The sequence below is a fragment of the Myotis brandtii genome, unplaced genomic scaffold (assembly GCF_000412655.1).
Source record: "Myotis brandtii unplaced genomic scaffold, ASM41265v1 scaffold59, whole genome shotgun sequence".
NCBI lineage: Eukaryota > Metazoa > Chordata > Mammalia > Chiroptera > Vespertilionidae > Myotis > Myotis brandtii.
This window is the reverse complement of record NW_005370223.1, coordinates 3634175-3655247: the sequence shown is the minus strand read 5'-3', so window position 1 is coordinate 3655247 and position 21073 is coordinate 3634175. Positions and strand designations below refer to the sequence as shown.

The 21073-nt window shown below is 42.5% G+C and overlaps 1 protein-coding gene across 2 annotated transcripts; it reads right to left on the bottom strand.

Annotated features, from left to right (window-relative positions):
- Window positions 1-13585: 13585 nt before the first annotated feature.
- OSR2 (odd-skipped related transciption factor 2) lies at window positions 13586-21073 on the bottom strand. 2 transcript variants are annotated; one of them, XM_005879264.2, is made up of 4 exons: window positions 20823-21073; window positions 16112-16875; window positions 14924-15023; window positions 13586-14163 (listed from the first exon to the last, which is right to left on the bottom strand). In XM_005879264.2, exons 2-4 carry the CDS (start codon window positions 16765-16767, stop codon window positions 13981-13983), a joined length of 939 nt encoding a protein of 312 aa, XP_005879326.1. In that variant the 5' UTR covers window positions 16768-16875; window positions 20823-21073; the 3' UTR covers window positions 13586-13980. The 2 variants fall into 2 exon arrangements, with proteins under 2 accessions (XP_005879326.1, XP_005879327.1); XM_005879265.2 differs by having other exon boundaries at window positions 13586-14081.

The following is a 21073-nucleotide window of genomic DNA, read 5'->3' as shown; positions in this document are numbered from 1 at the left end:
TTGTTGGCAGATCTCCCAGGAAGACTGAACATTTGCTACATTTACTGGCCTATTTGAATTGAGAGATGAAAATTTGCTAGTCTAGAATAAGCAATGTATTATTCTGAAGACCTGATAGTGACAACAATTGTTAGTGACAACAATTCCTAACAATTCTAAACATTTTAGAGGTCCAACTCACACACCTTATCTCTTTATATAAGAAGAATTCTCCCCTCTCCCAAGTTTACAGCTTAAAGAAAGTAGAGGGCAGGACTGGGCCAATCATTGAAAGGGGCAACAAGGTGGATTTTTGATTGAACATAAGACTTTTCTAACAGAGTTTTCTAACAATGGAAACTGAAGCTTTACAAAATAGTGACTGCTCTTCCTGTTAGTAATACAATTTAAGTGATGGACAAAGACATTTTTTAAAGTTCCTTCCAATCCAAAGACATTACTATTCTGGAAACATAATAAAGATCATAACTTTGAAAATATGCTAACTGTCCTGCCTAGCAAACCAGTATCCCATCAGCTCTAGTTCTCACCTTCTTTGATAAATAATATTTCTTTCTTCATTGGTTCTGAGAAACTGAGAGGGAGGTATGGTTGACATGGGGGCGGGGCGGGGGGGGGGGCGGAAACACCTCCTGAGCAACAAAAATATCTTGAACTCCACAGTCATTGTTGCATATTTTACAAAATAAAAAAGCTGCTCTCTGTTTCCAAAAGAAAGTACCATGTTGGAATAAATATAACTATTCTTTGGTCACCAAAACTGTGAGGTCCCCATAATGTGAAGAAAGTTGAATGAGAATCAATGTACTACTCTACAAAATCATTTTTCAAATGCCATTTAATAATAGTCTTCTAAGAAAGGCCTAAAAATAAATGTTTAACCTGATATTGTAAAATAGCATATATTACTTCTAACATCAATAAGATTTTTAAAATAACTTTAGATTAGCTCCTATTAATTTAGGCAAAGGTTAAATTCTTCTAGTATTTAAATTCTATAGTAATGAATATGACTTGACTCTATCAATTGTACTTTAACTTTTTTATTTTTTAACATTTATTGGACACCTGTTATATACCTGCTAAAAGCTTTGACATAATTTATACTTGGATAAATAGTTCTACAACCATGAGTTAGCAGAAGAGTTTAAATTATTAGTTTATAAAAAGGTTTCAGAGAATTTGTAAAATTAAATAGTGCATGTAAAAGTAATTATAATAATGATTAATATATAGGGTCCATATTGCAGGTTATATCTTTCCAAACACTTTCACATAAATTCCTTTATTCTTTTTTCCTCTACTTCACTGTTTTGTTTTCAAAAATGCTTTATTGAGATATAATTCATATACTACAACCATTACTGATTCTTTTTTTAAATATACTTTTATTGATTTCAGAGAGAGGAGGGGAGAGGGAGAGAGAGAGAAACATCAATGATGAGAGAGAATCATCGATCGGCTGCCTCCTGCAACCCAGGCATGTGCCCTTGACCAGAATCAAACCTAGAACCCTTCAGTCCGCAGGCCGATGCTCCATCTACTGAGCCAAAACAGCTAGGGCAACCATTACTGATTCTTAACCTTATTTAAATAGTGAGAGAGAAACTTGAAGCTGAAAAAACAGAAAGAAACCTTAACTTTAAAACAAATAAGCAACTCTTAAGGAATCCATGTTTCACTAATATTTAAATTTAAGTATGTTTTGAAGAGATAGCAGAAGGAAGAAAATATTTTGAGGCAAAGTTAGAGAGAAAGACAAGAGGAGCGAATCAAGGCATCTGAAAAATAATATGAGGAAAGAAAGCTTAATGATATACAGTATTCCATATCAAGGGGGTACAGGGGGACAAGGGAGTATGGAGACTGGAAATTAAATTTGGTTTGGTCAGTATCAACAGGGCTGATCAGGACTTTTGAGAGAGGATGGGAAAGATTAAGAGACTAGCCAAGTTAATTTGGAAACAAGCCAGGTTCCCATATGTATAATAAGCTAAAGAACTGTCTGAGAGGATAGGTAATTCAAGAAGGTGGCCGAAGAAGGCTTGCTGCACAAGGAGCAAAGATAAATCAAAATGGACAGATATCTGAAGTTTAAGTCAAGGGAAAAAATAACTTGTATATATTCTTGTGATATAACACAAAAAGTGGCCAATAGCCTATTAATCAAAGACTCACGCTGTGCTTCTGCATTCTGTGTTTTGATTCCAGGCTAAAGTGGATGATCCACCAAGAAAACAAGGTTGAAGAAATGTTATTTCAAGTGTACTAAATAATTGATTTTAAAAAGCCAAACCAAATTACAGGATCCATTTGAAACAACACTTTTTTAAAATCACATGAAGAAAGAAATAATGTATTGTATTTGAATTTAAAATATGATCTCTTAAGTTTTGCCACCTGTTCCAAATATAAATGTAGGTGGAATTAGTGTAATAATGATCAGATTATTTGGTATTCATTTTAAATGTTACAAAACTGAGAAATTCCCACTGGGTTTTTCACATCAGAATTTGTTTCACTTAGTGTTCGTTATAAAATGAAATTGCTGTTTTTACTCAAAGTGGATTTGAGTCACCATATAAATTAATTTATGCCACTTTACCATAATCAGAGCACAATTAATTAAGTAACCTAACGAATACTTTGGTTAGGTTTTTATTACTACTACTAAATATAATGGAATTTTTTTCAAACTGCTTTATTTCACCAATTTGTTCTGCCAATACAACATATTTTCAGTTTTCAACCAAATTACTCTTCTTATGTCGTTTATTCCAAATAGTCATGTTACTTTTGTCATACTTGGTTGAATCAGAATTTACATGTAGGTGAATTTAGCCATAATTGAGATTTCACAAGTTACCAAAATTCTGGCCATTGATTAATATTTAAACATTAGCTTACCTTATTAGCATATTCTGTGCTCTTAGTAAAAGGAGAAATTAAAAGCTTTGCTCATTCAGATACTTTGAAAATTTTAAGATATCTAAATACATAAGAAAATAAACCAATACTTCTTAACCTTTTTCGAATTACAGATGTTTCTGAAGATTTGATGAAAGCTATAGCTTCCTCTTCCCAGAAAAACATACACATGTATATGTGCACATGAAATTTTGTTTACAGTTTCACAGAGTTTAGGGGCTCTCTGAGGTCTGCCTGTGGACCCACTAGGAGTCCAGGAACTCTGGGTTAAGAACCTCTGCAATAAAACTTCACTTTGCTTTGGCAAGATGGAAAACTTGCTAGTAGAAAGCATGACTGTTTAAGCTTCAGTTCTTTAGGGGCATCTATCTACAAGGAATGATTTTTAAAAAAATCTCCCTAAAAAACTTTGGCTCGGTTATCCCTCCTGTTTAGCCTTAAAATGAGGACCAATTTCCTTTGGGTCAAACCCCAAACTCTTAGTGTCTTGACTTTCTAAATGCTTGACAACTATAGACACTTTAATGAAATCCAAATGGGTGAAATTCAACACTTCATTCTGATGCTCTTTACAGATGTTCTTAATAAGTACACCGAAGAAGTCCTTAGAAGCCTAGCTTCACACATCAACCAGGGGAAGAAAGAACTCATTGGAAAAATGAAGATAATGAGTAATTCTGGAGAGTTCCTGTACCAGTCAATATCGAGCACTTACCACATAAACCTATAATCAGCTTTGCAGGGAAGTATATAGTGCACAGGGGTAAAGTTTGCTGGTAGACTCCTGGGTAGCAATAGTGTCAGACCATACTACATTCTGATGCTGAATACTTAAATTCTGCTCAGAATAATTTTTTCCCATAAGAGCTTCATTTCTGTAAGTGACAATTTTTTTAGATGAGTACAGGAAAAAGAAGCTGAAACAATTACCTTTGGCTATCATGATAGTAAAACAATTATTTTAGTAGGCAGAAATGAAGACAAGTACTTGAATAGAAACTTTATGAATGCTAGAATTTTATAGGTAGAATGGATGTGATAACACCATCTAGGTAGATTAGGTCACTATAATTATTCTGTTCTTCTGCTCCCTGTACTTTCCAACAGTGGATAAAAGCTCACCTGAAATCTGTCTTCAAAGATCTGAAGAGAATAGTTGCAGCCTGGAAAATTATTTCCTTGAAAATTCTTTGAGACCATCTGGAGAGAAGGGTTTGGCACATTTACGTGGACACAAAGGCCTATTTCAAACATTTTTACCAGTGAATTTCCAACTTTGAATGTGAAAAAATACTCAATTTGTCTGACAAGATATTAGTGTTATGGGCCCTTTTCTTACCATTTTCAAAAGAGTAGCATTGCTTTACAGGAGGGTGTGCAAGTGAGGCACATTGACCTGAAAGGTGAGATCAGAAAGAAAGGTACTCAAGATTTTGCACTAGATTAGCCAGAGTTAGGACTTCTGATCCAGACCTTTCACTCTTATGTCCTACAGAGCCTTAGGCAATTTACTTCATCCCATTACTACTCCCCCATTCATCTCTTTCTTTATCCATGAAATGAAGATAATGCTGACCTACCTAATAAGAAAGTTGTGTAACTTTAATGTCATGTTCAAAATATTCTGATCATTTAAAGCTTCTTTAATTAAGTTTTAGTGTTTGATGCATTTGTACCTTTTGCCTTGTATCTTAAATTAGAGATGGCTACAAAACAGCTAAGGCACCATCATTGTGTTTGTGCCTAACACCATCAACAATGGGGATAACATTAAGCTAGGGAGTGACAGGGGAAAACAGACTTGTGGGAAGGCAGGGAGGGAAGGCAAGTTTCTAGAATTGTTTGCACCTTGAGAAAGTCACTTAACTTTTCTGCACCTCAATTTTCTGGAATGAAGTCCCTTGTGTGGTCCTTATTATATCTGTTTTTGTATATATACATGTGTTTTTTTTTTAATTTGGCCTCTTTCCAATAGAATGTAAGCTTCCAGGGTTATAGAGGCCTTATCTCTCTGGCACACCAATGTGTCTCTAGCATCACTGAGTAGCTGCCCATTAAATATCCAGTATTAGAATGTTTCTAAAGTCCCTCTCAGCTCTAAAGTCATTCTTTAAAAAAAAAAGTTTATTATCAAAAGTTTCAAGTATATAGAAAGTATGGAGGCATATAACAAACACCCCTACACACACCACTCAGTTTTGTCCAGTCTTAACAATTTCTATGGTTGTTTCATATTTTTTAAAAGAAATAAAGTATCATAAATACAGTTGATGTCCCTTTCAATGTGCACCAGTCCTTATTTTTTTCCCCCTCCTTCTCCCCAAAGGTAATTACTATCTAGAATTTGGTGTTTATTATTTTAAGAACACTTTATACTTTTATTGTATTTATACAAGTTATGTATTATGTCTTCAAACTTCACATGAATTATATCTACTTAACATTCTGCAATCTGCCTTTATTTTAACACATGATGTGCTTGAGATTAATCTATGCTGATACAAGTACTACTAACCCATTTTAATTACTACATGATATTCCATTTTGTGACTAGCCATGATTTATCTATCCATTCTCCTGTTAGCGGATATTTATGTTCTTTTGAGTTGTTTTCTACTCTGAGCAATATTTCAGACAGCGTTCTTGCCCATGTCACTTTCTGCAGATGTACTTGAGTTTCTCTAGTGGAATTGCTGGGTCGAAGGGATATATATATATCTTCACGAGTCTAGGCCACAATATCTGACCCTTTGCCTATATTTCTATGGAGATAGTTGATCAAGTTATTTCTTTTTTTTCTTTTTTGCTTTTGACCTGGGAAGGAAAGAAAGTGTTAATCAAGTTGACTAGAACATCATCTTTCCATTTCTAACCTTTTCTATCTCTAAATAGATAGAAATGGGGCTGAATCCTTATAGAAATCAAGAAGATTCTCATGAAATAAGGATCTTTCAGATGTATCTGGATCAGAATCACATAAAAAACATGGCCATGTCCTGTCATCACATTATGATATTTACGACACAGCACTGTCACTCTGCGATATTGCAAAACACAGTGCCACATGGCGAATATTGCAGAGGCCTGTGAATTAGTCCCTCTGAGAATTTGTGACTATGACCCAGTTCACAAGTGAAATTATTCTTAGGATAGAGAACCACAGCAAAACAATGAGAAATGTTAAATTCTGGCCAATCACACCAACGGTACTACTGTTTTAATGCTGTCCTTAAATAGGCAAAATATCTATTAGTTTAACTTGATGTTCCAAATTCTGGATCTTGTGCAATTCACTTAGCTCGAATTTCAAATGATCTGTTTGGAAAGGTAGGCTCTGGGAAAAGGTCCTCAGTCTCAGTCTCTGCAATTAAATAGCTACTATACTTCAATAGATATTTCCTCCTTCAATAAATATTAAAATATAATAAAAATGGGAGGGTATTTGTATTGTCTACTTGATGAAGTTTCTTTTTCCTAGACGAACTTTCTTGTTTAGATAAAAGACACAGTGCACGAACACTACAGTTTCACTGGGAAGTTTACCTTGGTAAAAAGACAGGAGCTCACATTCTAGCTTGTCAATGATCCATGGATAATGGGTCACCAGGGGATTTAAGAACTGTATCTTTCAGTTCTTGCCAGGGAGGTATATCATGTGCATTGATGTGAACCATAATATGACACACCTTGAAGAATCCTCAAAGCCCTGAGGCACTTTCTGAACTGCCATCATGAAGGTAGGGAACTTCAGTTTGTCAGTTAAAGAGATGGCATTTTTGTACATCATTTCAGAATGACTTTTTAATTTCTTCATGTTTCGTTCCTTTTAATATCTTTAAAATTGAAATTTATTTTTCCTTTCAAATTTATAATTGTTTGTTTCAAAACTAAAGAGTGGATCAAGAAAATAAAATATTACATGAATAGAACAACTTGATAGTTACCCAAATTTTACCTTTTGCAAATATTTTTATTTCCTTAAAATTCATTGATTAGCTATGGCAATGTTACCATTAATTACAATGTATGTATTTTTTCTTCATGATTAATTCTAATGAAAATAATGGATCCTCAAACTTAAAATTTCTTAGGTTTTTTTTTCCCCCATTACCTTAGGGGAAGATCTATTTATACTGGTATGAAAAAGTAGCAATAGACCCAATTTATGTTGTTTTATTATTAAGGAGGGGGGGAAGCAAGTTGCAAAGGACTATTAGAGTATGAGCCTATTTGTGTGTGCATGTTTCTAAGTATACACTTACATTTGCATGTTCCCAGAAAAATGTTTAGAAAGATATACCCAAAATATTAAGAGTGGCTACCTCTGGGAAATAAAATTAAGAGGATCATTAGTGGGTAAGGGAAAAAGAAAAGACTTTTACTTTATACAGTTTTATATTGTTTGAATTTCTTACAATCAGCATGATTGTTATCATCTGAAAAATAATAAGAAAATACATTTACTTTCCAGTTTAAAAACATAACTTCCAATCAATAGTCTTCTAAAGAGAATCTAAAATATCAACAGTTCCAGGAAAACATGATATGACAGTATGCAAATAGAGATTAATTTGTAAACCCACTTTTATTTTTACTGAGTTAAAATTCTTTATGGGAGGAAAGTGATATGATTTCTTGGTATTTTCTAGCCTTTATCAACAATAGTTACCTCAATGAGAACCACCAATCTTCCAGCTAGAGAAGGCCTTACTTATTATGTAGTGCAAATTCTCATTTTACAGATGAAAAACTGAGTTCCAGAGAGGGTAAGTGTCTTATTTGTAAACAATTCTAGAGCTTAAATAAAATTAAATTCACCTTCTGACTTTTTGTCCATGGCTATTTCCATCACAAAATGGCCTCCTGCTCTGAAATTTTTGTGTAATAATAATATAAATAATAATAAAAATGTCACTTAACTCTGATCTTAAAATAAACATGCAGCTACACCTCAATACATAAAGCATTACTCATAGCAAATTAATGTTCTTCATATAGAAGCTGAAGTAACAAGTCATTTGGTGATGATATTTCAATTTATAAATTGAAAATTATTTTTACCTCTCTGTGATTTTCTCATATTAATCAATTATTACATTCTCTTTCTTCTTCTGCCTCTTTAAATTATTGAGTGGACTAAGATAACAAATAAAACAAAAAATTCTCAAAGCCAAAGATGTTTTTATTGTGAAAAGGAAAAATGGAATTTGAGGACAACAACAATTAAAAAAAAAAGTAGATGGAGAGAACAGGGAAGAGTAGTGAGAACAAGGCAGAAGAAGACTTGACAACTTCAAGGACAGTGGGTAAATAAGTAAAGAAAAGTAGGTTGAGATTTGTTTTATGTTTATTATGGTAGGTACATAGTAAATGACTGATGGATAAGATAAAGGGGATGACGGTGTCAAAGGCTAATGCAAAAGTTCTCAGTCTCTAATACACATAAGAACTACCTGAAGCGTTTGTTTAAAACACAGAGTTCTGAGTCTTTATCACCAGAAATCCCATTCACCCACTGGATTAGGGAGGACTCAGAAATAAGTACCCTGGATAATTCTAATGATCTCACCTGGAGAAACATGAGCTAGACTTATTGAAGCTCTTAACAGGGAGGAAAAGTATCAGGACACAGAAACCTAAAGAAGAGAAAAGATAGGAAAAGGAGATTTGAATAGAAATCAAGGAAGAAAGAAAAGGAAACTAGAAAGTAAGGTGTAACTAAATTAAAGGGATGGTTACTTTAGAAGAAGTATGTGTGGGTGTGCATGAAAAGAGACAAGACTGGTCAGAGGCAATAAAGCAAGATGAAAAGCCAAAAATATTGAGGAAATTAAGGTTTTTATCTTGGATTTTAAAATAATGTTGGTTTGTGTGTGTGTGTGTGTGTGTTTTTACTTTGTTTCCTTTATAAAAGTAACACATGTTCATTGTGGAAGAGTTGAAAATAAGAAAAGGAGAAGAAAATTTTTTGTTATTCATGAATAGCTGCTATTAATATTTTGGTGTATTTTCTGCTAGTCTTTGTTTATGCTTAGTTTTTTTGTTTAGAGGTTTTATTTAATTAGTTTGGATAATATTGTATATGCCATTGAGTATCCTTCATATATATGGCTAATATGCAAATTGTTCCCTTGGGAGTTCAACCGGGAGAACGGGAGTTCGATTACTCATTATGATGTGCACTGACCACCAGGGGGCAGTGCAGAAAATGGCAGGCGACCAGCTGGCCAGGCCTGGGGACCCTACCCGTGCACAAATTTCATGCATCGGGCCTCTAGTAGTAATATAAGCATATCTATCTATATAAAAGACTAATAGGCAAAGTGTCCCCATGGGAGTTCAACTGGGAGCTCTATTGCTCGCTATGATGTGCGCTGACCACCAGGGGGCGGCACAGAACGAAGGGATGCCCCTGCTGGCAGCAGGCAGCTGGGGAAGGGAGGCCCCAGCTGGCAGTCCGAAGGCCCTGATTGGCCCTGATCACCAGCCACACCTAGGACCCTACCTGTGCATGAATCTCATGCACCAGGCCTCTCGTCCTAACATAAGGTTATTCATGGAATCCTCATTTTTAACATCTGTTTAATATTAATAACAATCAGTTCTGCTTTCTTCCCTGCTTGCAGAACTCAGGTGTTTTCAGGCAGCCAAGGGCTCCTAGGAAGACTGCCTCCATTTCCATGCATAAAAGGTGAATTTTAGTCTTAGTCAATCATGGTTATAATTCCATGTCAGTGATTGGCTGAGGAAGGAGCAAGCGAATTAATTCTGGCCAATAATATATGAGAGCAAGTAGACAGGTTGGACTTATGGAGGAGATTCTTAGTCCTCAAAAAGTGAAACAAGAAAGAGATAACCCCCTTTTCTGCCTGTGGAATGTGTGTGAGAATGAAGTACTAGAGCTGATGGTTGGAGTTTTTGCAGCCATCTTCTGTCCATGAAGGGAGCAATTACGCACAAAAGATACAGAAGACAAAAGTAAGAAGAACTGGGCGTTGGATGATCTTGTCACTCCAATTAATTACACATCCCTGAACCCTACCTTGAGACTTTTTTTTTTATGGAAGAAAATAAATTCCCTATTGTTTAAGCCACTTTTAGTCCGTTTTTTCTGTTTCTTGTAGGTAGAAAGCATCCTAAGAGAGATAGCATTATAATTTACCTTAAAATTTTCTTCTTGTGGTATATTTGTGTTACCGTTTTTTCACTATCAGTTTTTGCCTTGAATAGTTTCAAGGAAAAAGTTACTTGCTTAGATACTAATGTAATTTATGTGTGGTGGGGAGGGGGGCGGGGGAAGGGCAGGACCAATAAGCAATAAAGAAAGGAAGCAGGAATAAACATGAACTATCTCAGGTCATCAAAGCTGAATCATTCTGAATCTCCACTCCCTGTATTGCTCATTGCTGTCGGCAGAGGTGCTTATCAGTGGCAAGTTACATTTCAGAAGGAAAAATTGGGAAATATGGTCTCAATATAACATACAAACAAAGATGAACACAAATAATCCTCCAAAATACAAAGCCATTCCTGCTTGCAATATATGGCAAGGCTTCACATTTCTTTTACAAGGCTTTATTTTTTAAATTTCTTTATTATAATAATAATAAAATTACTTTGGTAATAAGAAAGGCAACCATCATGCCATGGTAATACCTTTTCATATTAAAATTTGCTGTAGTTTCTACACTGTGTTTAATCCAAATGCATCTAGTCTATCATGTTGACAATAGTAAAGAACTAATGTTTCCCAAGTGCCTTCCAGGGGTAGACTGACCCTTCCAGAATCAAATTTGGGGCAAGGGTACTTGATTGAACATGATTTAAGGGAAGAAATCTAAATGCCTCTATGCTAACATCTGACAAATGAACAGTAGAAGAAACTCGCATTAACTGCCTCTGATTTCATCACTAGTTGTATTTGGGCCTACTTATGATCTGAGATTTGAGATTTGTTTGCTTTTTAAATATTTAGTTGTCCTAGAGTCAAATTTTGGAAAGGCCTTCTAATGTAAAAGAGGATGTGCCTGGGCAACATAGTAATCTTAATTACTACATTATAAAGCACGAGGCCACAATGACCTCTATGTAAATATTAGCACCAAAAAGTGGACTTAACACACATTGGTAACTTTAGAGTAACAATTATTTTACAATGTGATTCATATCTAGAAATTATTTTTAAACCTCCCCCCCCGCCCCCGCACATAGATTGTAAAATGAGATTAAAGTCATAGCTCAGTACAGTGCTCATAAAGGTCTTCCGCACTGTGGTTGTGACTTGTGATATTTCTCACTCTGGTTTCTGGCCAGGAGTATTGATTTATGAGTGGACTGCGATAGAGGTTGTAAGGAAAACACAGGCTAATCTTGAAACTCAGTGAATGACTCTTCTCTATGCAAAAAAACCTCACCAAAAAAAAAAAAAAAACCACCACCAAAATCCACCAAAAAAAAGCACAGCAGACCAATTTCATAAGATACTCATGTATCATTTTCTCTAGATGTCTCATAAGTTTGTCTCATGTAAGATTCACTTCCTGCACACTTGGACATTCTAAAGAAGAAACAACACTCAGAATTTGAAGAGGAACCCACTGTTTTAAAGTTCAACCGAGATCCTGAAGAGTGTAGGTTGAGGGTAGCTATAAAACTAAGTCCTATTAGAGATTTTTAAATTATTCTAAAATGTCCCACCAGATATGGAAAGGCAGAAACTGATCATGAAAATCGTTGGAACCAAGCACAGGGCTTGGCAAATGAAAAGTACATAATAAGCATTTGTTAAATTAATGGCTGCATAGATAAATTAGCCTTAAATTGTGAAGTAATGTATATATCGAAAGGGGAACTGCTTTCTCCACTTTCTTCTCTGATTTTCCTCATTCACTTCTGATTCCCATTTTTTCAACAAAGACAAATGAAGAGGGATCGTTTTCTGGTTATACCTATCTCCAGATCCCTGTGACCGGGACTTCAAGACTACGCCTGAGCTTGATGATGAGCAAGAGTCATTCTTTGATAATGTGACTGAAGCCTGTGCAATGGAACTGTTGAAGCTTGTAGTCAGTCGAGGTGGGTGGGGCTGTGAAACTGACCACATGGAAAAAGCCTGCAGGATTAGGAAAGCTTTAGGGACAGTCCATGTGTAACCCTGCCCAAAGCATTCAAATCTTCTGTGCCAAAGTGGGCAGGATCTTGAGAGAGTAGGGATAGGGAGGTCACTGAGTTAATTCTATACAAACAAAAGAAAACAAACAGTCTCATTCCTCTAAATACCACACACATATGCACCCGTCCTTGTCGTCTCTCCTCAGTGAAGCCTTTAGGCCCATCCCATGTTGGGAAATGCATTTGTGCGGGTAGTAGACACACAGGCTGGTGAGTGGACACTTTGTGGAAGAGAGGTATCTCTCATGAGAAGCAGAAGTGACTTCCAGCTAGCTCCCCTGAGAACAGAGGAAGCAGTGAGTCAGAACAATTTTGAAAACTCCTTGTCAGTCCTATTGAACAAGGCACTGGTGAGAAATTTTGAATCTAGTCCTCAAATCCCTACCTACCTTTCTGGAGGATTGTAAGGTGCAAACATAGGACATGTTGCCTAGTATCACTCTGAACATAAAACATGCCATTCCACACAAATGTACAAATGTGGAAAAAAAAAACCTCTGAAAATACCTAATTCACGCTGCTGTTCAGTATTAAAGTTTGTGAGACCCTACTGGGCCACTGGGTTACAGGTTCCTCTGATGTTCCCCCTTTAAGTTCAGTGATTATTCCTTCCAGACTCCGCATAGTACTACTGTTTACCTGCAGCCAAAGTCCTCCTCCCAAATCCTACACAGGGTTGTCATTATATCAGTGTCATATTCCCCAGAAGCCATTTGGGAAAAGTTGAAATGCCTCAGAAGGTGATTACAGATTTGCCGTGAGTTTTATACACAGAGTCACCTGTATTTCTGGCACTTTCCCAGGGACAAAAGGCCAACTAGTGACAGAACCCCTGCTGGTGGCCTAACTCAGTTTGCTTTGCAGAGAAATCCGAAACTTCTGGAAGAAAAGTTCTCCACCCTTGGAAGAAATATTCTGTGCAAACACAACCAAGTGGCCTCTCTCTTCTCCTCTCGGCCTCCATCTTCTGAAGGTTGTATTCTCCCCCCCCCACCCCCCTCCACCCCCGTGTTCTGCAGGTCTTAGACCTCTCCCCTGAAGGCAGGGTAAAGTCTGTCTATAGTGCTAAATCACAGTGTTCAAAGTCTAATGGCAAGAGAAGCTGCCCATCATAAACTTTGACACTAGGTCAAGGACTTTAAAGAAATGAAATGGTGAGCAGTTCCCTTTTTCTTCTTTTTTCTTATGCTTCTTCCCACCTTGTGCTTTTTTAAGTGGGGCAGTCATTGGACTTGCAGCTTATTAATAATAATCATGTGGCTTTTATCTGAAGGAATAATACAAAAGGACAGCACAGCTGTCCAACTCCAAAATGCCACAGTACAAAAAGGGAAGAGCTGAAGTTCCAGTAAGAGAACTGCAGGTCTTGTTTTTAAAGCCTAGGGGGGAAATATACCCTTCGATAGTGGCTATTTTAGAGGCAGCCCACTCTTGCAGAGCACAGAGGAGAAACAGAGGCTAAATAGCAAGACCCTTTGCAGGAGAGTTGAAACAAGAAAAAAGTTTTATTTTGAAAATACAGTCTTTAAAGATAAATTTGGCTTCCATTTTCCATATCCAGGTGCATCCAACAAGATACAAAAACAAACAGAACAACAACACCAAGACCCACGACATTATGTACAGAGCTCTAAAATGAGCTGTGCATATCTACAAGGAACTCGCATATGCTCTGTGAAGGGATGTACGTGTGTGGCTGTCTACAGTTCTCAGTCCTCCAGAAGCTGAGTTAACTCCCTGGAGCTGCAGGTGCGGCTGCAGCAGGGGCAGAGCTGGGGTCAGTGAAGGGTTGGGGGGGGGGTGGAACCCCCGGGTGGGAAGTGTGGAGGGGTGTCTGGGGAGAGGGGAGCAGGGGGGCACGGGGACAGATCCTGGGCTTCTCTAGAAGTCCTGCCGCGGGGTGTGAGTCAGGCTGTGCCGCCGCAGATCACAGTTTCGCCTGAACACTTTGCCGCACTGCTCGCAGCTGTAGGGCTTGATGTCTGTATGGGTGAGAAGGTGAGTTTTCAGATTACTTCTCTGATTAAAGGTTCTTCCACATGTGGGGCATTTGTGTGGAGATTCCTGTTCAGATGTGAAGCAAGCAAAGGGATTAATCCTTCACACCACCACCGCACCCTTCTCAATAGTTGTCTCATTGGTATCACATAACACACGCACGCACGGCAACAAAAGCGGGCACTTGGAGGAACAAATCCCTGCCCCTAATCCTCCAATCACTAACACACACGCGCAGGCACACAGCGGGGCCGATTACACTGATAACCGGGCTGCCGGCCACCGCGGTGGGCTTTGTGATTGCCAGCTCTTTACATTTCATCACCATGTCACGGGCAGGAAAAGGGGGAAGGAAAAACGCTAATCCTCTCTTAAGGAACGACATTCTCCCGGGTAATAAGTCTCCTCTTTGCTGGAAAATTAAACTATTCCTCCATGTTCTGAACACTACAAATTATGAGGCCCCTGGGAAAGAGAGAGCATATGGGATTTCACCATGACTCCATTATCAAAATTACCTTTATTTCCTCCCAAACACGAAAGCCTTACATGCAGGGCAGATGGGATAAAAATAATATAATTCTAAAATTAGGATGTAGACTAGAGTGGCCTGTTCTTTAAGAAAACATAACACTGTTTTATGTTAAATAGGATTAATTTTATGTATAAAAAAACGGAGTATTGCTTTTCCCACCTAGAAAAAATAATCTAAATAGAGTCTTTTGAGAGGAAGACTCTGCCACTGAACACCTTTTGTCGAGCAAACATGATAAAAACGGAACCAGTCACTGTTTTTGTTTTGCTTTTAACAAGAAAACAAACTTACCTGCATGTGTAAAGTTTTGTGAACGGCTAGAGTTCTAGACTGACAAAATCCTTTCCCACACTCCTGACACTTGAAGGGCTTTTCTTTGGAATGAATATACCTGAAAATCAATATAAGGTTTCATTGAAATGGCTTTCCCACCACAGTGAGGAGACACTTTTGACAATTACTGAACTCGACGTCATGAAAGGACAAAAGAAACAGGATTCCCATTATGTATGTTTTTAGATTGTATTTTTCCCCCCCACCTCCCTGTGTAATTCTGTTTATGGTTAACCTCAACTAACAGACTCTTCCCAACATTCACTGGACGTCGGTTTTATCTACACTTGATCGCCCTCTCTGGCGTATTCTGGAGCTCGAAATCCTGCCGAGTGAGCCCTTCTTGGCCTCTAGGATTTCGCCAGGGATTTAAACGGGCCAAATCAAGATGTAAAGCGAGGGGGAGTGGGGGGCGGGGGCTGACTTTGGCGAATCCCCGACGAGCCACGGAGGATCGGCACTCAAGTCCCACCTTGGGTAACAAACAGCTAGTGGAGCCCCAAGAGAGATACCCCACCCCCACTGCTGGGAAGTTTTTACCGGATGAAAACATTTACGTTTCTAGTATTTCTTCAATGGCCGTTGATTAATGCAGAGTTTAAGCTCCTGAGGGCGGGGCGGGGGGAGGGAGGGGGAAGGGGTGTAACTGTGTCTAAATTCTGGGATCTCAAGACCGACCTCAGCAAATAAATGTAAAAGGAAGAAGGTCCGGGCGTTAGGCTCTGGAGAGCATGCTGGGGTGGGGGTAGGGGATAGGGAAGGGAGGGAACCCAGTTGGGGGTGGCCCAGAGTAGACATCCAGAAATGGTCTCCAGGCTGCCATTGTGGGATTTGGGGTCCCCAGGCTTTACCTGCTACCCCTACCCCAAGGGCGACCTGGAGGAAACTGAGAAACCGATCACAACAACCAAAACCAACCCACCCGGTTTTAGCTGCCAAAGCATGAAAAAAGGACCTCCCGCGTGCATCCCGAGCTAGAACGCAGCAATGGCCGGTGAGGGGGAAAGGTAACTAGTGGGTCGCTGGGGCCTTTTGGGATCCAGGCTAGTTGAGCGGGGCTTTCCGTGGCACTCGGGGTGTCTCAGGCTTTGGTATTTAGGGCGACCTCGCCGCACCTCCCGCGGTCAACCTCCGGCTCCTTCTCACCTGTGATCCCGCAGGTGGTCCTGCCGCCGGAAGGCCTTGTGGCAGATGTCACACGTGTACGGCCTCTCGTCCGTGTGGGTCCTCTCGTGGATGAGCAAGTTGTAGGATTTGGTAAAGTGTCTGCCGCAAAACTTGCAGATAAACTCTTTTTTCGTTTTCGAGGGCAGCCTCCCCCGGGAGGGCTTTCTGTCCGGAGTCAATTTACTGAGGCCCGAGATGGGGCTGCCCAGCCCCGGGCTCAGCTTGGTCAGCTCGCCCATCTTCGGGGGGTCCTCTTGCGTGGCGGCCACGGCCAAGTTGGCAAAGTCAAAGCGGGGCCGGTCCTTGTGCAGGGCTGGGAGGACGTGGGCGATGGCTCCCTGCTTGGGGTGGAAGAGGTGAGTGGTGAAGGGCAGAGCCTGGAAGGGGAAGCGCGCGTCCATGAGGCCCTGCGCCGCCGCCATCTCGGTGAGGGTGGAGCGGGTGATCTCGTGCACGTTGGGGTACCCCAGCGTCCAGTGGTTCATGTGCATGGTCTGCACGGCGCTGAGCCCGTACAGGCCCTGCAGGTGGTCCACGGCGGCGGGGAAGGTGTTCACGGCCTGCAGGAAGGAGTAGTTGGTGAGCTGCAGCGACGGGTGGAGAGGGATGGGCGCCGGCAGGGCCTTGCTCCCCATTTTCCGGGCTTCCGGGGGGCGCAGGGAGCCGCCCCTTTCTTCCAGGACTCAGAGGCGCGTGGGTGTGGGGCTCCCGTGAAAACCCAGAGAGGCGACAGCAGAGACACCCTGAAAATGACAGGGAGAGAGAGGCAGAGTCGTGATTGTTATCCAAACCAGCTCGGTCTGAACTTTGGCGCAGGCGCGAGTTACCACACCTTCCTTCGCAGTCCTCCCCACCCTCCTCCCGCGCCCCAAAGAGGTGGTGGGGGAACCCTTGCGCCTGGCCAGGGCGTCAGGCGGGCCAGGAAAGGTCCCCTGTGAGCTGGGGACCCCCTGGAAGGTCGGGCTCCTGCAGGGATGGAGCTGGAGACTCAGGTCCGGGAGAAGGAAAGGGGGCAGGGGCGCTCCAGCAGAGGCAGCGCCGGGTCCCCACTTCACCCTGTCCAGCGAAGCTCAGTCAACCCCCACAACCCTGATGCCAACACCACGCAGGCCCCGGCTCAGCCCCTGTCGCCTGGGAGCTACCCGAGAAGGACGGGCTCGGGGTCCCACCCGGCCAGGCCCGCGCAGCGGCTCCTCCCGGTGCGCCCCGCACTTAGCCGGGCCCAGTGGCCCGGGTGCCGGGAGCGCAGCTGGGGGTGCTTCGGGCTCACGGGCCCTCGAGCACTCGGAGAGGCCCGCTTCGCCCCGCGCTGACCTCGGAGGTTTTCTTTTTCCTTCCTCTGCCTCCGTCCCATTCATCAGCGGTGACGGGCCGCAGGAAAGAAAAGTGACACCTCCGGGGCCGGGTTCCACCAGGAATCGCCTCCTCCTTCCCAGGGGCCTTCCACTCCCACCCCCCACCAAGATCCCTTCCAGATGGTTCGGCTCCCGGGGAGAAGGTGGGGGTGGGCGGAGAACGTCTCTGAGGCCCGAAACCCTTCTCCCGGGTGGAGCGCCAAGCCCCAGGGAGGCTCGAGCGGCTTCCCCACCTGGTCCCCGGAGCGGCTCCTACCCCGAGGAGACCTCGGGAGTAAAAGGGTGGAGAGCGGGCTCCCTGGGGAGGGAAGGGGAAGGAGCCGCAGGGGGCCCGCAGCGGGGGATACAGCAAGGTCCTGGCGGCCTGGAGGAAGCTTGTTTCTGCCCCTGGAGACGCGTGCTCGGTGCTCTTGCCACCTGGACGCGGGGCCGAGGTCTGCGGCCTGGGCCCAGGCAGGGCGCGCACACTCTGCTCTCCCTGCGCCCCCAATGGCAACACGGAGGTCTGCTTTCGGATCCAGGTTCCCAGAAGCACCTCGCGTGCATTCAGGGTGGGCCTACCGTCTCCCACCGCCAACCCCTTCATAGCACCGGGTTCTGCCGGCTCCTCGGAACCGCACCTTGTCTCCGAGGGCGGCTCTTCAGGTGCGGGACTCCATTGCTACAAGCTGTCCCTGGAGAGGAGCGGGCGGGCCCGGCTGAGCCATCCCCCTCTCCGCCTGGCTGTTGAAACCAGCAGAAAGGTGGGGGAGTTTGTTTAGCCTCCCCTCTCCACCCACCCATTTCTGCCCCTGAGTTTTCTTCTCTCGTGTGTGGTGTTGCCAGTGGCTCTGAGGGCAGACGTAGGGGGCTGCGCTAATGACACAGCGCTCTGGCAAGGCGGTCTGGCTGCCTCCACCAGGCCCACACCTTCTCTCCCTCCTCCTGTGCTTGGAAAGGCTCAGAGACAGGGATTTATTAATGAGCCGCTTCTGCCTGGTGGTATGCGGTCTGGGAGTTCAGGCCTGGAGTTAATGAGAGGTGTGTAACAGTCAGAGGGTCTCAGTCAGACCATTCAACCGAAACCGTAAACCTCCTTTCGGAATAAACTTTCCCACCACAAATCACAATTCATTTTTGTTCGGTGGCAACCCCTCCAGCCCTCTCCTAGAGAGATTAGAAAAAGGATTCTCCTCACATCCCTGCTAACCTGTCTGATTATTTCCTCTTCCATTAAAATAAATTGCACCTTTATTTCCTTCTTCTTGCATAATGAGGGCCAAGAAGAGATTCAAAATAGTCTTTTCCCCCCGACTAGTGTTAAAAAGCAGCCTCCCCGATAGAGAGGAAACCAAAATTATTATTTGGGTGTATTCCCAGATTTCTTAGAAATAAATACAGGAGGCAAGCACAACTCCCACCATGTTCTGTGTGTGTGTGTGTGTGTGTGTGTGTGTGTGTGTGTGTGTTTTGCCAGTTGCAGGACTACCACAACTTGTGGTTTCGATTCCAAATACACGAAGTGAACTCTGCCATAAAGGTTACATGTTCATTCTGCCAGCATAAAGTTGAATGCCATCTTCCTTCCCCTTTTTCCCCCCAATGGTTCGTAACACAAAAATTAAAGATTCCATTGTAATTCAGCTTCGTGGGGGTACACAAGTGCTATTTCACAGTCTGTGTTCATTTTAATTTGCAGGACAAATGGTTTCTTCACAGAGGAGTAGACCATGGGTGACGTCTGAACCCCTTCTACAAACAGGACAACCCTAAATATCCACCTAACATTTTTGCCATAAATAATTAGGGAGTTCAGATTTCCATTCTCCCGCCGAGTTGCTGGAAATATATGTCAAAAAAAATATTTTAAGTCGATCTACAGAGAGCTACAGTACTTTCGTTTTGTCTGGAGTTGAGCATGGAGCTCCCATACTCTGTCTCAGGCAATAACAGTTATCGTTTGCTGTCATTTCTCCACCAGGCCCTTTGGGACCATTGGTTACTTTTAATTTTGCAAGGAAAGAAATTTAAACCAATGAAAATACAGAAGTATTTCAGTGGAGCTGGGGCTGGTTTTCTTTCATCACTCTTCTTCACAGGAATTTCCAGGCATGTACAGAAGTTTTGTAAAATTTAGCCCACTGGCTGTCAACAACTGAGAGGTGTACATACTAATTTCAGTTCGGTGAAGCTTTCAAAGCATTGGAGAAGAAAGGGGTAGGTGGTAATTGGATAAGGAGTCTCGCTTTTAGGTAACAGTGTCGTTACACTGAATTATCTAAAAATAATATACAGTCAGGGGTCATCTGCTAAAACCTGTGCGTGGGTGTCTGAGAGGGCTGACGGATAGATCGATGGGCTCGCTGAATTTCAGCCCAAACGCCACAATGGGATTTTCACATAAATCAGAGAAGCTACAGTCCAAGTGGATCTAAGGAGGTCATTTTGAAAAAGTGAAATAAAAATGGCCAGACTGGATCAGGTGAACTGAGAAAAAAAAAAAACCGCCAGCGAAGTCCCTGCCCCTGTGCAGCGCCTCTGCCTTCCCAAGGAGTTAATTAAATTAAGATGCCTTCCGCATAAGGGTTCTGTTTCTCTCTGCTCCCTCGCTCCCCCTGCGTGAGTAATTTTCTTGTTCTGCTCGGGACTGCAGCTTGTTTTGCAGAGAAACGAGCTGTCTGCGGCGTCTCGCTCCGGGAAACGCCAGCCCTCTTTTGTTCTCTGCTAACAGGTAGGGAGACGGATCCAGCGCTCCCTCCACAAACACCCTTTTCTCCCTCCTTCTTTCTACAACCGCAACTCCTTCTGCTGCTATTTCTTGAGGATCCAAGCGTTTCAGACCCGGGGGAATTTGCCTCCCGCCCCCTCCTCCAGAACTGGAGGGTGGGAGGATAACCAAAAAGGCCAACAACACAAGGTTGGAGAATTACCTAGGGTTGAACTATGACTTCCCTTTTGAAACGCGTGAGCTAGGCGGGCGCTGTGTGTCCTGGCCCGTCCGCGCTGCGCCGCGGCTGCCCTGGGACGGGTGGAGGTGGAATCCTAGGGCACCCGGGGGCAACGGGGTTTTTTATCTCAGGGTATGCTGATCAGCTTTTATAAGAAGACCCGATGAATGCTTGGATTAAATGTTGCACAACAAAACTAAAAACTGTACATACAAGTGTGTGTCCATGGGTGTTCGCTGGGAATGACGCGCCTGGGATCAGACAAGTGAGAAACAATGCCCAGGATTGCATCCACAGGATCCCTTCTCACAATTTCTGAACTTGTGGACCGCCGGGCCGAGAATCGGCGCCCCCTGCACCCTTCCTTTCTCAGGGAGCCTGCAGTCCCTTCCCAGGGCGGACACTCACCTCCCGCGGAAAGGTCCGCCGGCGCCGCGCCGCTCAGACCCGCTCCAGGCAGCGAGGCGCACAGCTTGAAAAGGTCATTGGGTCCACGCCGGGCAAACGTCTCTTTCCGCACGGAGTCCCGGCAGCCGCGGACATTCTCTGGAGCATTGCGAGCCGCCAAAAAAACCGAGAGTGGATCCTCGCCTTCGTCGGAGTCTGTGGACGTGGAATGCGTAAAGACCCACGGCGCTCGGAGCCGGCGCTCAGCGCTC